The 22,104-nt window shown below is 46.8% G+C and overlaps 1 protein-coding gene across 5 annotated transcripts in view; it reads left to right on the plus strand.

Moving 5' to 3' along the window:
* ARHGAP32 (Rho GTPase activating protein 32) overlaps positions 1 to 22,104 on the plus strand; it is a 127,096-nt gene that overhangs the window by 63,743 nt on the left and 41,249 nt on the right. For 4 of the 5 annotated variants that reach the window (XM_072355023.1, XM_072355026.1, XM_072355025.1 and 1 more), the window contains 4 exons: positions 10,804 to 10,890; positions 19,581 to 19,718; positions 20,495 to 20,587; positions 21,288 to 21,410. In XM_072355023.1, coding sequence (XP_072211124.1) covers positions 10,804 to 10,890; positions 19,581 to 19,718; positions 20,495 to 20,587; positions 21,288 to 21,410 — 441 coding nt within the window. Of the gene's footprint in view, positions 1 to 2,308; positions 2,633 to 10,803; positions 10,891 to 19,580; positions 19,719 to 20,494; positions 20,588 to 21,287; positions 21,411 to 22,104 lie in introns of those variants that run through there. The other variant, XM_072355027.1, reaches the window with a different exon arrangement.

Raw genomic sequence — 22,104 nt, forward strand, 5'->3', positions numbered from 1 at the left:
TGTGACCTGACCTGGCTGTTCTTTGGACCTGCTGCTGAATAGATGTGGTGCAGGAGAAACATGCCTTCATCACTTGTGTTCTCCAACGAGTGTTTAACAAGATGGGTCTGCTTGCAGGCGCTTCCTTTCCAGCACCAGTTTTGGTATCACTGTGTGATGCCCAAAATGTTTCATTCTAGATACTGCCAGGAGGGGATCTGTGCCTCCCCAGGTGATGACTAAACCACAGCACAGGCTGCCAGAGAGGATTAATTTCTGAGTAATCTCGTTTTGGTTTCAATTAATTGTGAAATCAGACTTTAATAGGGTGTGAAATGGAAACGGAGAGGTAACACCAGATGCCTTCATTTACATGTGTTAATCAACACAGACCCAAAACAACAACAACTAAAACTGGAGCCCTTCACAGTGTTGGGAATGATTCACAGTTGACCATGAGCTTCCAACAATGTGCTTTTTGGAGACAGAAGTGGGAGGTCAGGAGCATTTTTGTACCAAAGATGGCAGCATCCTATCAGAGCCCTGAAGGGCTGTGTTTCCAAAATGCCAAATGTGGTGATAGAAACCCATCATTACATTGAATTGGTTTTGCTTTGAACAGTAACGTGGAAAATATTTACTTTTCCCTTTTTGAGCACAGCCTGTGGTGTAACGAATATCACAGCAGAGTGGGCATGTGCCCTTAATGTATCAGAGTGGCTCTTTCCAAATGCCTGCTGTTATTATAGTCACCAGGGGGAATTAAGGAGTGACTAAAGGTGGTTTCCTTTGGAGACAGACTGGATTTTGCTTTTTGGCTGCTGGTTCTTAACTGGTTGGCCTCCCAGTTCTAAGGGTATTCATATTGGAGTTTGCACTTTCTGGTACCAGGCAGAGGCTTTCTCAGTGGTGGGATGCTGGTTGTATGTAGGTGCACAGTGAGAGGAGAAATGTGGCTTTCTTGGAAGCCTCATAGCAAGAACGCATATTAACCTGTTCCCACGTTCCTCTCCTGCCTTTTGCAGAGCATTTCAGGATCTGGTTTGCCTTAGATTCTCCTCTCATTCTGTAATCTCTGTGCCTGTGGCAGACCAGCCTGCACGTCACTGGGGGGCACCACTTCTGTATCAGTCATCGCTTTGTGGTTTATCAGAGAGCAGTGGGTGAGGGGAAGGCTGGGAGTCACTGTTCCAATGGGCAAAGGAGCAGCTGGAAGGATTGATTCCTTCAGTTCCTACTGTGTGTTTTCTTGGTGCACCACAGCGCTGTGTGTTTAGGTGCATGAGAAGCAATCTTGTCAGATCTGCAGCTTGTGCTTGGAAACACAGCAACCAGGAGCACCCAGTCAGCTTCCCAGTGAAGTGGTGGTATTTCCACATAGATGACAGGGAACTCTCACTCACTTCCTGCATGGAATTTACTTGTTGGAGACATAACCTGAAAAGCATGCAGGAAGAGAGCTTGTTTATATTATTACAACCTTGTACATACTCAGGTGAGCTCCTGCTGGTGCCTGGAAGCAATCATGGTGATCTGCCTGCTTCCATGGGCTGGGCTGCAGGGGACAACCAGGTTGTGGTCAGGTATCCAGGCAGGTATTGACATAACAGCATGAGGAGTGGATGGCATAAGAACTGCATGCGTGGTCAGTGTGTCTCTGTGGCTGCACCTCCATGTCCTGTGCTAGCAGTGGTGCTGGGAAGGTGGTGGCAGTGGTTCTTTGGATGCTGATGTGACCACACACAACGAGCATGGAACCCCAAATCTGGGGCTCAAAGGAAGGACTGCTCTCCTTATCAGCAGTTATTGGTGCTCAGGCACTGATTGATGAAATCCTGTTGCTGCTGGTTGCAGTGCAGACCCCTCGGACAAGCAAATGCTTTTAGCTGTGGGCTGAATAGGGAAGATTGTGACAGCAAACTTTTCAGCGTTGGAATACTTGTTTCCTTTAGAGAATACATGCAGCAAACAGAGCCCCGTTGTGCCGGAGCACACATCCTGCATGGATCTGGGCTTGCACAGCACTGGGGACTTGAGAGGAATTTCATGGAGCTTCAGTTCTGACAGATTTGATACCAGAGGAAAGGGCAGAGGGATGAGGAATCGGCGTGCAGTAAGCTATGCTGTGTTTCGGGCATGTGATGGCAGTTTGCTGTCATTCTGGTTGTTTTTTTTCCTTCCTTCTGAGCCGTAGCAGCAGACTTCTGTGCTGCGCCTGAACACAATCCCTGCATGCATTCCCTCCCTCTCTGTTTCTCTTGGCTCTTGTTAAACTCCACGGCTTGTCTTGTGGGACCTTTCCAATGAGACAGCGAGCGGGAGAGAAAGGAACACCGCTGACTTCTCTGCAGTGCAAATTGAGCATGAAATGGGCAGTGTGGATACGGCTAACGGGGCTATGGAGGCAGATCTTAAATGCTATTCATAGGCACGTTCAGCTGAAGAAGCAGCAGCACCAGGAAGAGAGGAGAGCCGAGGGAGCCGAACTGGGGAGTTCAATGGGATTTTGCTATCTTGGAGCTCTCGCCGTGCAGAGCCGATGCCTGGAAGGTTTTTTCAATTAGCTGCTGGGAAACTGAGGAGAGACCTGGAACTGCTAGGCCTTGGCTAGGGGAAGAAATATCCATGGAAAGAATAGATCATTGTAGCAGGGGTAAGTAGTATGCAGCATTTCAGTGATCTCTGTGCTTGATATACGATCCTTTTTGTTTTGCTGATGCCGTGTAATAGCAACAAAAGCAGCTGAAAGAAAGCCTTGAGGATGGCACCAAACGTTAATGTGGCAATAAAGAGCGATTGGAATGAGTTTAACAGGCAGTGATTTCTTTGCAGAATTAGCAGATGTAGTTTGCAGGGGCTGTGCATTGCATTTCTTGTAGGCTGTCTTGCACTGGAGATATTAAAGATGAGGATCATGCAAGCTGTGGGACTGCTTGGAGGGATTAACCCATGGCCTTTTGGAAGGTTCTGTGCTGAGCGAGTCAGTCTGAGAGGAGTATTGATGAGGGAGGAGAAAATAGCTGCAAATGGGGCTGGGACAGCCCAGTGCAGGGTTCCTACCTCTGCAGAAGTGAATGGCTGCTCTGATCCATTTATATTAACTTCAGTGACACTTACACTAATTAGAGAAATGCAGGGCAGAGAAAGAAGGGCTGTGCTGCATGTTATGGTGCTGGATGTGCTCCGAACTGCTGCTAACAATACTCAGAGCTCTCCCTTTGTCATTTAAAAATGAAGATACTTCATAATATATTTCCTTCCCATTGATCCTTCCTGCTGCTTCTTTCAAAAATATCTGTGGATTATAAAGCAACGTTTATTGCTGAAGAGAATGCACTTGTATGAAGTTCTGGCTGCACAAAGAGCCCTATACGCATCTGTATATGTTTCTGTTTGACACTGAGATGGAGCTGTGTGGGACGCAGATGTGGGTGAATCTTTAACCAGGTGCAGGGGCACGTAATGCCCACCTTGCATGTCATTGCTGATGGCAAGCACAGAAGAATCTACTGTAGGCAGGGAACTTATGGAATGGCATGGTTTGTTTGTCTCATTCAGAGCCATAGAACCACAGATCCATGAACTGGACAGGATCAGTGTTTGCAACTTGGACTTTCCCAACCATAGATGGTTCAATGCTGTCCCAAACTCCGCATAGGCAGTGGAGATCAGCATGCAGCATGCATAAGGCCCTTGTGAAATAATGGTGAGAGTTACCCTGGCACCTTCCTTGGGAAGTCTCAAGTCTCTGTAAGCACTTGATGTGTTGTAACCCTTTCCGTTGTGCTGACTCAGCTCTCCGTGTCTTTTGTGCAGGAGAGTTGGACTTGAAGCCCTTCCTGTTTCCTGCCTATCTGCTCCCTGCTTTGCACGTGGCCCAATGAGCCTTTTATTCTGTGCAGCAGATTTGCATATGTGAATGAGGGCACCTCTTTATGATTATTTTCTACTTGTCTGTGCAGTGAGCCATGTGGGGCTGCAGGGCAGCATTGGCCAGGGTTGCTCAGGCAGGTGGTGGTGCTCAGTGTGGACATCGTGCTGCTCTGCCTGTCAGAGCTGTGTGCTCCGTGCTCTCTGAGCAACAAAACAAGCATTTAATCAACAGTGTGCCATAATAGAGGCTCTGTATTTACTGGAGCCAGATGCGTTTGTATCTCTGAGGCTGGGTTTACTCTATGAGCTGTTCTTGCCATAGCTATTTTGATTTCCATCGTAGATGTGTTAGCTTTTCCCCTTGTATTCCATTCCACAATCTGTCTCTTGGTGGAGCTGATGGAGCCAGCATCAGATTCCATTAATTTACCCTGCAGTGCTTAAGAGTACACTGTGTTTATCCCAGGGGCTGCTATAACCAGGAGCCTGGTTGGCACAGCACTGAGCAGTGCCTAACGGGTCTCCAGAGCATGGCTTTGCAGAAGGAGGAGTGCCTGCACCCATCTGTACTCTCTGATACGTTCTGGCAGTGATGCACCAGCTGTGGCCACAGCTCCTGGATGCAGGACTTGGCTTGTGGCTGCCATGTGGAACTCAGTACCCTGCTATATGCCTGGCAGAGCACAACCACCCCACACCCAGGGCAAGCTCTGGTCTTAGTGTCATGTTTCATGCTGTCTTCTGAAACCTCAGGCACTGGAAGTAGCTCCCCCACAAGAAAGGGAGGAGAAAATGAGGTCATCGTGGAAGCAAAAAAAGCACCCATCTACTTAGGAATGAAATCTGTAAAGCAATCTGGTGGCAGTTCTGTATTTTTCCCCATTTCATATGGACCTCTCTCAGCTTGTAGCATCTCTGCATTGGTTGGAAGAATGGTTGGTGTTCCCCAGCGTCTGTGCTGGGTCTGGGATTGTTCAACATCTTCATAGTGAGCTGGATGAATGGATAAGAGCGCACCCTCAACGTGGTGTTACAAAGCTGGGATGGGGTGGCTGATGCACCAGAAGGCTGAGGAGCACGGAGCAGGCTGTTGGTTAGTTTGTTTTTGATAACAGCAGATATTTTAATGTCATGAAAGCATTCCGTTTTCAGACCCGAAGAAGTTGTTTCTGCCTAATGGAGTCCCTAATGGGCGCATCTAAGAAGTTTTAATGAATATTTGATGGGTTATGAAGGTTGACCTTCTTACACATTTGGAGGATATAAACAGGGGAGACCACATGAGGAAACACTTGCAATTTGATACAGGAAAATCTGGGCAAAGTAATTCTGATACAACTCTGTGGGACTGTGTGTCTCAACAAGCTTAGGCATCAAATATGTTTGGCTTAAGAATTAAAACAACAAACTCTGGCAGCATAGAATTAAGCTGCCTGCATTGGCAGCTGAGCCTTGGATCAGGGACTTTAGGGCTAAGTCTTTTGAAGTTGTGCCTTTCTAACTGCAGTCAGAGCCGAAATCCATCAAGGTTAGGCTTGAATTTGTCTTCACAGAAGTACAAACTGGATCCTGCTGTGCTTTGTGTCTCAGAGCAGCATTACGACAGCAGGAGTGGATGAGACCACCTCTCCAGAGCCATGTGCAGGGCTGGGATGTGTGGAAGGGGCTAGGAATTGACTTTCATCTCTCTTGCTCTGTGCAACAGGCTCAGGGGACAGGCTTTTCTTCCCCCTGTTTTCACATTTACTTTCTATAACTGGCAGAGTGCATTAGTATCTCTTAATCCGACTTGCTCTTGTCTAATTGATTACCTGTGATTCTCAGGGTTGAATGTCTGGTACCGATCCTATGGTGAACTTAAAAACATAGGGACCGAGGCTGCTGTGTTTGCAGAGGAGTCCTTCCGAGCACGTACATGAGTGTTACATTCCCTGCACCTTGTACTGCTTTGCAAATCCTTTCTGACAAGGCATGCTTCTGGATGTGCATACACACAAGCACCCAGTGAGCCACGTGCTGTAACCCAAGGTGGTTACATCATCAAGAAAACAAATTCTTCGTTCTCAGCTGGAGCAACAGAATGGAAATGAACACCCGTCAGCCTGATGCTGATAACTTCGGTCAGTGCTAAAAGCATTTGAATTTCTGAAGCTGGCTGCTGCTGGCACGTAGGCTCTGTGCTGTCTGACTGAAGTCTATTGGGGCTGTTCTCTGCCTTAGCAAGCACAGCTTCTTGCTCTAAACACACACTGTGAGCAGAAATCTATGAGCAGCAGTGTGCAAACAGGGCAGGGTGACCTTTCTCCAGCGTTACATCCTGGAGCCAGCCTCCAAGGTGCAAAATCCAGAGCTTAATTACTTCTTCTCAGGAGATGCTGCTCTTTGCTGCCTCACAAGGATGCCATTTGCTCGCTATCTGCATGGGCTGTTCATGTGAATGGAGGAGCTCCGTTTCTATGGGTCCCTGCATCCTTTCCTCTGCCTTTAAAGTCCTCCTTCCCAGCAGTTTTGATTTGCAGAGAAGCTGAAAGGATTCCTCAGCTGCTTCAGTCTCTCGGGTGGACAGAACTGCACAGCTTGAGGGCATTGCCTCATTGGGAGCTTATACTGAAAACAAAATAACCCCACTAGAAACCTGCTGTGGTTGCAGGCACACATGGAACTATTCCAACCTCTGGAATGCTTAAAGCAGCTGAGGGTGCTGCTGGGGGTGAGCACCTGCCTAAAGCACTGGCAGGGTTTGTTGGTCCATGCAGTGATGCTCAGCTGAAAGGATGCTGACTGCTGAATAATCACACTGCCGTAGGAAGGAAGCATTTCTCATGTAATTGGCAAACTTAAAATAGTTCCGTACGTTACTATGGGCAAAATACGCTTCCTGTAACCTTTTAAATTGACTTAATGTTCGTACTTATTAAAGTTAGGCTTTCTGAGCACACCTGTGAACTGATGGGAACTTGTTTCTGCAAGGAGGAGAATTTAAGGCAGCATTTAATTTCCCCCTTATCTCTTGTGACCTCCTTACTTGGAACAGTGATGTTTTCTTTTGTACTCAGTGCAGCCCAAGTAGAAGAAATAGGCTGTCTCCTTGGGATCAGTTTGTATCTTTACTGCAGAGAAGCAGCCGAGCTGAATTCCACATGCAAACACCAAACTGCATTCCTCAGTGCACCTCAATGCTGATATTAGCAAACCTCCGGGGCCAGCATTAATCTATGTGATGGTTGTACCCTATTGTACCGTACCAGCTTTGCAAAACTGACATGAAAACTCATTGCTTGTCTGCAGTGAGTGCGCAGCATCCCATGCACATGAGATGTGCAGTGCTGTCACGGCGCTGCCAGCACAGAGCAGTCATCCGGGGCCATGGCAGGAGGTGCCTTTCTTTGAGCTCTGTTTGATTTCTGCTGCTCTCAGGTGCCACTTTGGAGAATTCAAAGGGCTGGTTTCAAAGAGCAGTCAATAAATGGAACATCAGATAGAGAAATATTTTGTGAACGTTGCTCTCTTGGCTCTGCTTTCATTTTAACTTCGTGTTATTTGTGCCTGAGCAAACCTGCTCTGCTGTGGATGTTCTGCTTTGAGGGCACAGCTCGGTGTGAAAGGGATAAAGCAGAAGATGGGGAATTGTGTGGGAGTAAAATGAGTACCTTTAGCGAGGTATATTCTGGAGAGGGGGAAGAAGGCTGCAGGTAAAGACTTTTGGACTGTCGGAGAAGTTGGTTGGAAAATGATTCACTGTGCATAAAGATTTGCCAATGTAGAATTTCAAATACAATAAAATAATGAGTTCATATATATATAATATATGTATAAGAGGTTTTGAAGGGTTCTGCTTGTAAGTAAGGAATGGCTCTGGCGGAGAGAAGGTGAAGTGGACAGACATCAAGGAGATACTGGAAGCTGTGGTTTAGAAAGCAAAGAAGCTCATTGCTACTATTGTCACCATTGGATGCAGCAGCCATTTGGAAACTTAATGAGCTTTTGCTATGGCTGAGTTTGAGCAGCAGAAGCTTCGGCTGCGTGTGCCTGGCTGCTTCTGCCAAGGAATTAACCTTAAATTCCATCTTGGAAAAACGTAAGAAGATGACCAGGTTTCCTTGGAACAATGACACATCTCCTGCCAGGGGGAACGTCAGCCTTTCCACTGACTTAAGGCTCCTGGCAAAAAACAGTTCTTCATCGTTCTGCCATTCCTACAGATGTGTGATGTGTTTGAGATGAACCCCGTGGAGGTTTTGGCTGTGTGGGCAGCTCAGCCCCATGCCTGGCTGCTCACTGCCCTCCTCCCTCCTGCAGCGCTGCACCTGGTGCTGCTCAGCACAGCTGGATGGCTCCAGCACCCAGTGAGGCTGCACCCACTAACCAGCCTGATTCCTTCCCAGCAAACTGAATTATAATGTCTAGAGAGAGCAGTTGTGTTCATTTTATGCCCGTGGTTATTTTAGTTGGCTATAAAAGGCATTTTTCACGTGATGAGAACATGCATTTGCATTGTGTTGTGCACAGGTAGGTGCAGTTTGCTCATTGCTGCATGGCAGGTGTTGTGGTGGTGATGGATGCGCTGCATTTCCTGCATGTAGACCCATGGAGAAGACATGTCAGCAGATGCACCTGCTGCTCAGGGTCAGGGATCCACTAGAGCTGACACCGTGCAGCTCCAGACAAACAAATGAGACTGTAAAGCGCCTGCTGCTTTGCTCCAAGCTCAGACCTGCCAGAGTTTGATGCGAGGATTATTCTTGGAGGGAGAGCAGAAGGAGCTTCCAAAGCCACTTCAGAGAGGACAGCAGAGAGCATTTGTTTTGTTCCTGCTAACCTTCGTTCTGCACACGCATACAGTTGTGAAGTTACCATGCTTTTGAGTAAGACTTGTTCACGTGCCATATCATAACTGGCTTTCCATCCCGTGTTGTTGTTTGTCTCTGCAAGAGGAATAGCCGGTAAATCACTCTGCAGGGGACTCCTGTAATCACTGCCTTAGCTGGTAGCTTACTGGAGATGAGCTGCTTTTTCTCTGACAGTAAGGAGACCACAAGAACCAGCAGCATTTCTAAGCCAGCCCTGCCTGTAAATGTTATCAGTAAAGTCTTGGCTGGCAGGTGCTGCTCTTTCCTGGCAGAACTGTGTACCAACAAGGTATGTAACTTCATTCTGTCTTCCAAAATACCAATTTGAAACTGTTGCCATTGGAGTGGATGGGTTCTGTGAGGTTGTGTTTGCTTCCAGGGCTGGTTTCCTGTTCTTGGAAATCTCTGCTGCTGTTTGGTCTGTTTTTGTTACTCATTGCTGGGCGGTTGTTGGTTGCATTCAGAATCACTGCAGCTCTTTTTGGTCAGTGGCATGCAGTGATTTGATGTCATGTAATGCAAGAGGAGGAGGAGGAGGAATTCTATACCTGCTCCAGGGTTTGGTATGTCGGCTCTTGGGCAGTATATGCAGAGTAGAGAATCACAGGCTTGTATAAATCAGAGCAGGCCTAATGCACTTATATTCTGTAGGATATTTTGTTTGGAGGATATACTGATCTCAGTAACTTAGGAGCGACATTAATGCGTTTCTCCATAGCCCAGAAGGGACATTCAGAGCACTGCTGCACAGCTGATGGGCCCCCTCAGGAGCTGCTTCATCTCTGCTTTGGCACACATAGACCAGGAGTTTGTCTGAGGGGACACCGAGAAGCCCTAAAATGAAAGCAAACTACGTGGGTGTGAAGGCAGTGAATATAAATCAGCAGCTTAATCCTCAGGTAGCTCTGCTCTTTCAAATGAAAAGTGATCTCAGTTTGGTGTAACTCAGCCCTCCTACACACAGGGACCTCACGCCTACGGATGATTCACTTTCTATTTCTGGAGAGGTCGTGTACAGACTTGGCTTGACATGAATCCAAATGGGTGCACATTACAGTACGTGTAAGAGGAAAGGTGATGCAATTTCACCTTTGTCTTAGCCGGACCCGTGCCTTTTCCTACCCTGTCTCACGCTGCACAGAACTGGGTCCTGTGCATGTCAAGGAGCTGCTGCAGGTGTGTGCTGTGACTTCATGGCTGGGCTGCTGGCTGTCCTGTTCACAGAGGAGCAGAGCTGCAGGGATGTACTGTATGAGGCAGGGCCTGGAATTCCATCGTGGGCAGATGGAGTGGGTGCATGGACCCTAAATAAGCACAGGGCACGTTAAGGGATGGAAACTTTTCTCCTTGAGTAGGAAACCTGGTTTTGATCGACCTGCAGCTCCACGGAACCTGACCAACATGGAAAATATTGCCATGTATTGGCTCACTGTGTTAAAGGCCCTCTGAAATTGGGTTGATTTTCAGGGCTGTGCTGCACTCCACCTTCATGAGAACATGGGAACACGGAAACATCATGAAGTTCTCATTGAAAAGCTTTGGAGATGAAAGTTTGCTCTGAAGGGGGAATGTATCAGTGGGACCAAAACAATGTCCAGAAGCCAAGAAAAGAGTGTGCTAAGAAGGTGGAATGGGAAAAGCCCAAGAGTGGTCAAAGGGGAGATCTCATGGGCTTTCTGGAGAAGGGATGGATGAAACTGGGGAGGATTGCGGTCATCTGACAGGGGAATAATTATGGAGATACTTTTGGGGAACAATTAATTTGCAGATTTCTAAGCTAGAGGTTTAATCCCTGCCTCGAACCCTTTGCCTTCCTATGATTGCTTTATTTTTGAACCATACTTTTTTATTTTTAAACTGTCAGGTGAGATGCCGGGATCCAATGGCATCAGAGGGTCTGTTCAAGGCATGAATGCTGAGTGTTTCCTATATGATGACTGCAGACAGGCTCCACTCCCTGCTTCCCTGAGACTCAGCTTGTCTTGGAGCGAGCTGATGTGACTGCTGTGCTGTGTGCGTTGTTCCATGGCTGGCTCAGCCCTGCTCACTGACCTGCTCTTTCTCTCTCTCTTCCCACCCTCTCCCCACTCCCTTGGTGCAGCTTTCACTCCCGGAAGAACAGAGCGAAGTGATGAGGAACGGCTGTGAATCCAAGGAACTTGTCTACCTTGTCCAGGTCTCTTGCCAGGTAAATGCCATGTTTTCTCTCCCTGAGTTGTTTTGCAGCCTGTGTTGCACTGTGTTTAGTAAGGCAGCCTCATAATGTTTTGATGTGGCACTTCTCTGCGGCATGTGTGGGTTTTTTTCCACTTCCCTCCAGCTCAGCCCTCAGAAGGATGCTGTCTGTGGTGCTGTGACCAGCTAGTCTTAAGGAAACAAATCCCTTAGGCAAATAATCCCATCCCCAGTTTGTGCAGAGCTGCACAGCATGATCCAGGGCCACAGAGCATGCATGTTTCAGCTATGTGCGTGTGCGTGCCTGGTGGCTGTAGGGAGCACAGCAGGGATGCAAGCAGCAGGGATGTGTGTGCAGCCTGCACTGGATTGTGTGGGGCAGAGTCCAGTGACTTCCAGTAAGATTTTTCAAGGGGTTTAAGGGATCTGAAGACTTGAGATACCCTCAGGGGTCTGTAGGACCTGCAGGATATGTAAGCACAGGAGCAAACCCTGGGAGCTGCAAGCAGCAGTGAATTGCATGCAAGGTATTGGCAGCGCTGTAGCCAGTGAGCCCAGCTGTCCTGCAGTTTTACACTGCTGTCAGCCCTTGGATGCTTTGTGGGATGTCTCAGAATGTTATACAGAGAATTGATTTCTCTGGGGACAGCGTGGTGAGGTCTGTGCCTTGCGCAAGGGAGTTGCAGTTGGCAGCCAGACTGAATGGAGCTGCTGCCCAGTAGATGCAGAGGCTGTAAGTCGTGCCCAGCTGCTGAGCTATTGCTTTCTTTTTCAGTATTGTACTAAACTAAAATGAAAGCAATGGGAGTCGGCCTCATCACTTTAAAGGATGGGCACAGAACCAGTCACCTTTGCATTTAGTAATCCTCCTGACCGTCTCGAATGTCTCCACGCCCCGAGTTTGTGATTCATCTCGTGTCAGTCTGTGCCTGTCTCTCAGATCCTTGCGAAGCTGAGAAACTCGTGGCATCTGGATTCAATGAAAGGAAAGGCATGGAAGGAGCCGCACAGCTGAGTATCATTTGTGCTGTGGAGATACCTCACCCCTGACATCTCGTGGCCTCCCCTAATGTCCAGGGAAAGATTCCATTCTGTCACGCAATGGATACCAGTGGTGTCTGGATGGATTTGGCTCCACATTCGAATTAAATGGAAGGTGTGAAATAGCTCATGGAATGATAGTACAGTGGAGAAAGGTTTTGGCAGGATTCATTTGTATTGGGCCAAAAATATGGAGGAAGGGGGAAAAAAGCCTATAAAACAAATTTCACTTTGCTTGCCCTTTGGGTGTTGTGCTAGTATTGGTGTCCAGCCTACTGCAGCAGCTTGCAAAAGTCTTCCTGATCTCTCAGACGGACACAGAGAAAAGTTGTTCTGCTAATCAGAGCGATATCTGTGTGCATTTAAAAGCTGCTTTGCAAAAACAGAAGATAGAGAATCACAGACTCACCAAGGTTGGAAAAGATCTCTAAGATCACCCAGTCCAACCACCCACCTATCACCAGTATTTCCCACTAAACCACATCCCTCAGTACAACATCTCAATGTTTCTTGAATGCTGATCTCAGGGCACTGAGCTCTCACGGTCCCAGCGTGGCTTTTCTCCATGTTTCTTCTCACATTTGCAGACCTCGTGCTGGCAGTAAGTTGAGCAGCTCCATGTTGTTGCATGGGATGCACAGTTCTTTGCACTGTTCCTGCTGTGTCTGTGCTGTGTTCATTTTGATTGATAGAATAAGGTCTCTGATGCAGTGCATGAAGGCATTTACGCATATATATGCCACTCGTATCTCCCGGCTCTGTCTTGCACAAGATTCGAGCTCGTTATCTTCTGTTTGAAGAACAGTTTTGCAAAACCCTGAAGGCAACCCCATCCAGCATCCCAGGGCTGGCGGTGTGGTTGCAGTAATGAGTGTTTCAGGGCAATAGAGAGAGAGTGCCAGGAAAAAATGAGATCCAATAGGCAGAAAAGTCCGGACTCCCCATCCTGGGTGGTTTGTGGGGAGAGGAGAGCAGACTATACGTTCACAGAAGCAAATGTCTTACTCAGTCTCTGATGTCTTAAGTACTGTTTGCTGATTCCATCTGCCTGTGAGAGTCCTTACTGGAAACCACAACTGCTTGCAGTAGGATTTTTGAGTCAAGCATTCAAAAATCTTTCGTATGATTGGCTTTTTTTTTCCTCTCTTAAAGGCTTGTTCTTTAACATACAATAGTTTTGTCTTGTGTGATTGAGGCTCAGACACCTCGAGAACAGTCACTGTGTAAGTGCTGTGAAATTTCTTCCACAATTCTTAAAACAGATGGGACTCTGAGGGCCAAATTCTGGCACACACATATATAATAGTGTATGTGTGCATTTGTATGTATTATATATATCTAAAAGATTGGGATAGATCTCTGTGGAGTATCCAAGCTGGATCCTACCCAAGGCAGAATCTCTTCCTCAGGGTATGTGTTACCTGCCTCTCCTTTCTTAGTATAGCATTTGCTGCTTTTGTTGTTTAAGGATGAGTTTGCTAAACTAAAGCAGTTGCTTTGTCATTGTGTTGCATAGTAAATTCAGATAATGCTTCACTCTAAGCCTGTTGCTGAGTCCCACCGGGGATGAGCACTGGATTCCCCCTTGGGTGGTGCAGCACTGTCTGTAGTGGTGCAGCCAAACCAATAGGTGTAAAATGAGCATACATTGCACGAGGGTCTGCTCTGCTTTCTTGCCTGAAGATGACTGCAGTGAAGTGCCTGGAGAAATACAGCTTCACCAACCAGTTTGCCTGTGAGAGTTGGGCACATCACATGCTTGAAAATCCCTGTTGTGACACCTGGTACCAGTTTGTAACTTCCCAAAATATTTAAACTCCTGACTGTGAGCCTTCATGGATCAAATATTTCTTGCCTGTCCTTCCGGATGATCTCAAAAGTTCAAACCTCTGCCTTAAGCATTTCTCGGATGAGGAAGGTTGTTCTGTGTTAGTCAAAAGAAAGCAACCGAACTCCTTGTTCCTGCAATACTAATCCATCACTTGATGTGCTGTGCTTGAACGGTTGATCTTAGGTCATACACTACATGCCTTCTGCTCTCGGTAGAGATAAATTAAAGCGAAGTGACAGCAGTGGGGTGGGGTTAATAAAGAATGTATGAAGCTGGCAAACAGCCTGGAGAGAGTGGCTGGGTTGTGTTCAAAGCTCAGGCACTACCAGAGCACTGGCAAGGTGTAGTGTCTGCTCTGGGCTTTCTGAAAGTGGAGTAGCATCTGTAGGAAAAAGAGAGAAGAAATTGAATTGCTTGAGAAGCCTTTAAGAATGACATAATTAACATCTACATCTATTACTCTGTAGCTGTTGTGATGATATTAAAGGATAAATTCATTCATTAGTTAGGATGATAATCATTAAGGACAAGGATCTGACAGGCTGTTCTTTAGAGCTTTGCCACGCAACGCTGATCTGGGTAGGGCAGTGCTTGCATCCATCAGATTAATGCTGTGCTGTGTCCTTTCCCTGCTGTAAAAACATGCTGCACCATACCCTCTCCATTCATCGTGGGGTTTATATATAACTCTGCAATAGTTCATTTTCCGCAGTGGAAGATTTGTGCCATTTGCTTACCTTTGCCACAGTGTATTTGTGCTCTCCAGAAGTTAACTGCTGCCTTCTGTGTTGCACAGTGTAGTGAATCCAGAAGCAGCCCCAATCGACAGCAGCTTCTATGTGAGCTGCCCAGCCTGGGGGACTCATCCTGCCCTCCATTCCCAGACACAGAGCAGACCGAGTACCAATAGCAAGAGCTGAAAAGCAGCCGGGATTTGCTATTTAAGTTTTCCCATTCACTGCACTCTGATGATTTTTTCTCCTCTGTTTAAATACGTATTTTGTAGAAATGGGGTCAACGTGGTCCTTTCTTAATTCTGTACACTTGAGATGTTTGGGCTTGAGCCATTTATTGAGCAGCACTGCAGAGATAAATGCTGTTACAGAACTGCTTATGCTAAGGTGAGTTCTTTTGGCAAGTGCACGCATGGGTGCATTTCAGGCTGCCCTTTCAGTGCACCAAAGATGAAGGCTTGCTCTGCTCTGTCCCATGAAGCAGCAGAGCCTTTTAGGATTCTGTGGTGGTTTGTTCATGTCGTGTCCTTTGAGCATTTTGCCTTCAGAAGGAAAGCTCTGAGTTACAGACATCAATCTTCTCGTATCTAAACTGCATTCTGTTTAGCTCTGAAGCAAAAGTGCAATTCAGTGCTGCAATCTAAAAAGACAGGACGGTGATTGTGGTTTCTCTATGTGAGCGATGAGTTCTGGCAGGGCTGGGGCTGTCATATGGGGCTGTGTGGACGAGGCAGGGCCTGCCACAAATGGAAGGGAGCAGTTGGCTCTGAGTGCTGCGAGGAGACAGCAATTCCTGCCTTCAGCTCAGCAAGTGGAAATGCATTGCAGTGGAGCGGTTTGTCCTCAGTTTTACTTGTTTGACAACTCCAAGAGCTGGGTTTGGTTCATATCCCAGCTTAGAGGAACTGTGGTGGATGTTCTTGTCTCTCTTGGTTGCATCGGTGTTTATTCCTATGGTGGTTGAACACGTGTGTGTTTGCAATGGCAATTGCACTGCGTCTGTTTATTTGGGAAAGCTGAGAGCCACTTGGGACAAAGGCTTCATGCACTGTGATCCTCTGCAGGCTGCAGAGCTACTTAAAGCAACAGTGCTACAGTGCTGAACGTAGCCAGTTCACCCCACATCCCATTCCTTCAGTGAATGCTTTGAGGTCCCAGCTCCAGATTTGCATTTGAAGCATGATACAGGTCAGTGCCTTGTAGGCATCTCCACTTCCTTGGCCAAGGAAGGGTACCCTCTGAGCTTCCAGGGTTGCCCACTGCAGACAGGCTGGGGTGCAGTCCTTAAACATAATTGCATACTGATGCTTTTGCATGCTGCAGAGCAAGTTTGCAGTCATGAGCTGAGGCTCTGACAGATGATGGAGGCCGACTTTCTTCTTGTCTAATGATGCGTTTTTAACCAATTTGTGGTTTTTAAAAGTACGGTGTTTATTTTAAACTTCCTGGTTTTCCTTTTTAAAAGACCCCACCAGGGATATTAGCTGTTAAGGATGGCCTGTCTGCAACACTTTGTCTCCTAGCTCTTGGCACCAGTCTATCTCTTGAAAGTGGTACGTGCAGCTGCCAGCAAAGCAGCTATGTTTCCATTTTGGCTGCAGCTCCAGTTCAGTCAGTGGTGCTCCAGAGCTGCTTCTCTTTCTCTGCTTTCTAAATAACTTTTCTCCTTTCTATCTGCTTTCCTGGTCATCTTTGACACACCTGCTTGCTAATATAGCAGGGCTTTCTGACCTGTTTAATTACTCCGGTGCTGATGGCAACTGTAACCAGGCTGGTTTTTGTTGGTTCCATTTTCAAACAGAGTTTCTTGCTTTGGGACCTACAAAATCTTTCATCTCTGGCGATTAGTTTTAACAAAACCTTGAAACAAAAAAACATCTGCTCTTTGCTTCAGTGTTAAGCCCAAGGAATGGGATGCAAGAAAACCACGTTCTATATCTGTCTAAGCTGCTGTCAGTGTAGCTGACCTCAGGCAAGTCATTGTGGAAGGGCTTATTTGATTTGGTTTGGTTTACTGACCTCGGGGAAGTCATGTTCAAAGCTTTTCTGTTGGTGCTGTTTTGTGTGGTGCTGGCTTACTTGGATGAAGCAGTGTTTCTTCTCTGTGGTTCTGTGCCCAGTAGATAATAGCATGTTCCAGGCACAGGGAAAAGGCAGGTTTGTATTTCAGTATGCACAGTGTCCTTATAATGATCAGCAGATATCTGGCTGTGGTCAGTTCCCCAATAGGTCAGAGCAAGTGGAACGGTGCTGCTGTCATTCCAACCAGGTCTTGGGCAGCCTTGCATTCCTGCTTGTTTCTGGTGTTTCTATCTGTAATTGGAATCAGAGACACAAGGAACTGCAGTATTTAAGTGAGGAGAGCTGCAGTGATTTCCATTGAAATGCCTTTTTTTCCGCGCTGATTGAAATCAATGGGTAATTAGCGCTGAAAGAGATGAATTTCTTCTGTGGAATAAGGCTATGAAGGATTCACCAAAATATATGGGAGCTCCTGTTGAGGGGCAGCACCAGGAGCAATGAGTGAGCATCCCTCCCTGGGCTGGAGGGGAACTTGGCACTATGAGAGCTGAGAAGTCTCAGGCTGTTGCTGGGTGACTGCTTTCATTCAGAAGTAAAGCAGCTTCATGTTGCCTTAACACAAACTTCCTTTAGATCTGAAAGTTTGTAATTTTCCTAAGGTTGTAAGAATAGTGCTGGAAGGCGTGAAATCATCCAAGGCAATCTGGTAAATGGTGTTGAGCTCGGATAAAGCCACCTACAGCACCAGCTCAGAATGGATCTGATCAGCCTTGTTTGCTGTTTTGACTGAATTTCTAAAGCTGTTTTCCAGCGTGACTCATATTAAAAAGGAAAAAAAAAAAGAAAAGAAAAAGGCTTTAGGGTCAAGCTGTAATAACACACAGAGCCCGAGACCAGACAGCTGTAAAAGTCACTGCACGGCCGAGTTGAGCCCTTCTGGTGGGTGCTGGCGCTTTCCCAGCTATTCAATACGTGGTGTTCCCTTTCTGCAGGGTCAAACTGCAGTGACTTTTGCCGCGCTCTTTCATCTCATTCTCTGCTCTTGGTTTCCACGTGGACTGGTGAGGTTCATGGGAGCGTCAGTGTGATTTCTCTCAGGAACTGAGCATTTGAACCAGAAGAGAAAGGTCTGCTCCTGTCTTAACATAAATAAATTGTAGGTGCTGCAGAGAAAACAGGCTCAGGCCATGGGACAGGAAGGCTGTGCGTGCTGGAGCTCAGCATAGCACCCTGTCTGCCTGAAAGATGCATTGATGGACAGAAGGGTTGGGTATCTGGGCAGACTTAAACACTTTCAGCTGGAAACAGTCCTTTTACTTTCCCTTATGCAGGAGGGGATGGCGTATCAGTAAATCTGTTATAAAACTGAGTGTATTGGGCTTTTAAGTGGATCATATCACAGGTGTGGAGGAGAGGAAACGCTGTGCCCTTCAGTGCTAGCTTTCATGCTGGGACAAGGGAGCAGGGAGAAACACTGCAAGCTCACAGCTGTGTTTGAGGGAGTGTGGAAACTTCTCTTGGCCGTGGCTGCCTGTCATCCCCATTGGGCTGTGTGAGCAGCAGAGCTATAAATGCTGCTTATGGAGCTGTGCTTCAGAATCCTTGTCTCTGTGTCCTGTGAGGTGCAGCCCATGTAGCCTTTTACCATCTATGATCTCAGAGTTTTACAAATGGAAGGTTCCAATCTCTGGCTCCGTGGAATTTAAATCATCAGTTGGGTAATCTTGAATCATTTTTCTAGCATGACACTTCTTGCTTTGATTATGGGAGAAAATCAGGAGCTCTGTGCAATATGCTGAAGTCTCACTGGTCTTTCATGATGGACTCAGCCCTACACAGCCTGGAAGAGCATGAGGGAATGGAAGATCAGACTGTAAGAAGGGAAGAAATGAAAGAGAATTTTCCATTTTGGGAGAAATTCCTTAACTACGGTTGGGAATGTTCCTGTAGGATGAGATTCCAAGAGAAACCTTTGGTTTTGTTGGAGAGGTTTTGTGTCAAAGTCAGCTGTCAGGTTTTTCTTTTCCTCTTTTAAACACAGCAAGAGCTCCTTTGTTGGCATTGCTGACATCTTCATTTGGGACTTGATTTTTTGTCTTTGTGAAATGTGTCGTACCCAGTTTGTAACTGAAAGCCTGAGTTCAGGAAATCACTTGTCTGTGTGTTTAGCTTCATCTCTGTCCTCACATCCCATTGGAATTAATAGGGTATAGTGTGCTTGTCTGCATCTGGGCCACCAGTAAGCAACTGCAATTGGAAACTAGATTGTGGTCATCCATTGGTTTGAATATGGAAATAGTTGGGATATTGGGATATCATATTGGGGATGTCCATGGCCACTGATTCAGAGTCCGTGAGTGTGAAACAGAAATAGCGTATCTTCTGGGCTGCATGAGAGGATTAACTGTTCATTAAGATCTCTGACCTGTAAACTGCTACGCTATTATGTTTTTGTATTGATCATGATAGGCCATGAAGCGTTTAGTCATTAGATATTAAAAGCTTCACAGGGTAAACTACGCTGCACTGCCGCGGCCCCTTCCTTGTCCCCTCAAGCAGTGTGCATCTCGTCAATGGTTTTAATTGGGGAGATGATATGCACTCAGGAGTACATTTTCACATAGTGCTGTTATTCATCATAGATTTTCTTTCCCCTTAAAGTCAGCTGAAGATTTGCCTGGAAGCATCTACAGAAATGTTGCAAGCCCCGGTGCTGCCCTCAGATCCTTGTTTGCATGTTCTTCACCTGATGCAGGATCTGATGCCAAGCTATTTATACAACCATTTTGCAACTTACATTTGTGCAAAGATGTCTTGTTCACAAAATGCCACAAAGATCCATCAGGTGGGGGCCGTTAACAGCTTTGGTGGGTCCCACAACCACAGGACCACATGCAGACCCACTGGAGTGCAAATTAACACACGTAAATATCGCTGGGGCACTTCCATCACTTCCAAATGCTTTGCAAAACGGGCTCTCCAGAGCTGTCTGCTGCTTCTACTGGAATCATCCCTTCCTTCATCTCAGCAGCCCTGGTGAGTCTGTAACCGCGTGGGTTTGTTCTCTCTGTGCAGGGGAAGAGTTGGATCGTGAAGCGGAGCTACGAGGATTTCCGAGTTCTGGACAAACACCTCCACCTCTGCATTTATGATCGGCGTTTCTCCCAGCTGGCAGAGCTGCCCCGCTCCGACGTGCTGAGGGACAGCCCGGAGGTGAGTTAGCAGCTCAGGTAATGAGAGCAGGGCAGCCTTTCCAGCCTTTAATTACAGTGGCTTAAAGGGAAACGGCCTGAGGGTTTTTACCTATCAATGTGCAGCTACGGAGAGCATCCAGAAGGAGACTTTGCTGTCTGTGCCTCAGCCAGGATGCTGGTTGGCTTCTTTGCTGTGGATAACTTGGGGGTCCATTCATGTCCGAAATAATTTGCTGGGAAGTAGCAGGTGCATCTTGGCTGCATCATTTTGAAAGCCAAGGAGAGAGACAATGCAATGTGTGGCCACAGAGGGTTATTTGAGCCAGCAGAGCATGACAAAACCGCCTCTGTTGGGCTGCAGTCTGGCTGTGGGAAGAAGCGTGTATTCCAGTTACAGGCAGGGCCCGTTGCTTCATTTCACAGGTCACTTGTCTCTGGGCCCCGTGCTTGTGTGTTTGCCCCCTACCATCAAGTACAACCATGAACCAACATTGACATGCTGTGTCAGAAGGCGAATGTTGCCTGCCTGCAAAGTGTAGCTGAAAAGGGAGATCAGAAAATTGAAGCCATTCTGAGCATTCAAAGCAGAATCTATCCGGGATCTGTAAAGCAGAGTTTGTGTTCTTTCAGTGCCAACTGGGTGAGGATTGATTGCTTTAGAACTGCACACAATGGTTGAAATCAGTACCCTACTGCAGACTGTGGGGCTTCTGCCATTCAGTACAGAGGGTCAATAATGCTCTTCTATTGCTCAGAGTACACAGAGTAACTGTATGTGTTTCTTTTCCATTGCAGCTTGTCACCCATACGCTGATGGCTTACCTGTCCCGTCTCTCAGCCATCGCATGCAATAAGATCAACTGTGGGCCTGCCCTGACATGGATGGAGGTATGCTGTGAAGCTCTGGTTGTTCTTTGTTCCCTGACTTTAGCCACCAGAGTGAGCCACAGATGTGCTCTCCTGCCTTTCAAGAGAGGTATAATCCTTCCAGATCTATAGGTGTCATAGAAAAGCTGTCCTGAAAGCTTAATTTCCTCACTGCAGGTGTCTAGATTGACACAAAAATTATAGTACAAAAAGGCATTATGAACATACAGATGCATTTGTCCTGTCCTGCTTGAGTTTTATAACCCAATGGCACTTTTGATGATCCAAGGGTTGGGTCAGCCTACCACCACCTCAGTCCTGTCCATGAGGTCTCCAAGGAATAGGTTACAGGAAACAGACAGTTCTTACCCTCCTTTTTTGGGGCTGTCTCTTCTCTGGTGTTCCTCCTCTTTCTTTCTCCCTTTTTATAGCTACAGAAACAATAAATACGATCTGTTCCCATTTGCCAGATACGGCGTTGTTCTTAAGTGGATGGAGGGGATATATGACCTTCTGAAATACACACCATGAATTGTTCTTCCCCTTTCTTTCTGTGTGTGCTGTGCCCTGTGATGCCTCTCCATGCTGCTCTGCTCTGGGGGCCCTCAAGCTGTGCTGTCTCTATGAATCAACTTGAAATCTCTGCCATGTATGAGCACCAATAAGATGCCTCCTTGCCTGTCCTCAGCTGCCTCACAGCCGCCCGTGCTCTTTGTTTCAGATTGATAACAAGGGAAACCACCTGCTAGTCCATGAGGAGTCATCTATTAACATTCCAGCTATTGCTGCTGCTCATGTTATTAAGAGATATATTGCCCAGGCACCAGATGAGCTCTCCTTTGAGGTAAGTAGTTAAAAGGCATTGGCATTCCTCGTGGTCATGTACAGTGTAATGTGTGAATGCATTGGGAATATGTTCAGACACCTTTGGAATCACAGAATGGCCTGAGTTGAAGAGGACCATGATGATCATCCAGTTCCAACCCCAAAAGACATGTGGGTCTGTCATCTTCCAGGTTCAGATGCATGCAGTGCAGGATGCAGGCAGTTTGTTGGTGTCTTTGTATTAATAAATGCATTGGGATTGCAATTCCTGCTTGTAAACCTTCCAGCTCGCTGCCAGCAGGCTCAGCTGGCCCTGCAGTGGAGCAAGTTGGTACAAGGCGCAGTATAGAAACGTAAAATATCAGGTGGAAGTTTTGGTTACACCCAGCTGCAGTGTTTGCTGAGGATCTGCCCTGTCTGCTCATTTTCAGGCCACACAGGAGCTGAATCTCAACAAACCTTTTTGTAGCCATGATTATAACGACGTTCTTTTGTATATTGTAGGATGACTTCTGTACCCTTTGGCAGAGAGCCTGCTGCTTTTGAGAACCATTTCCTATTGAACAGCTGTGTTCTATATGCTATATATTATAGCAACTCTTCCAGCTCCACGTTCATTTTTACAAAGGCAAATCTCTTAATAGCTGCATTGGTGCAATTGCTCACAAGCTTTCAAGGTTTTGCAGTGCAGAAGAATGCAGCCCTTTGAACGG

This window comes from Excalfactoria chinensis, chromosome 21 (assembly GCF_039878825.1).
Source record: "Excalfactoria chinensis isolate bCotChi1 chromosome 21, bCotChi1.hap2, whole genome shotgun sequence".
Lineage (NCBI taxonomy): Eukaryota > Metazoa > Chordata > Aves > Galliformes > Phasianidae > Excalfactoria > Excalfactoria chinensis.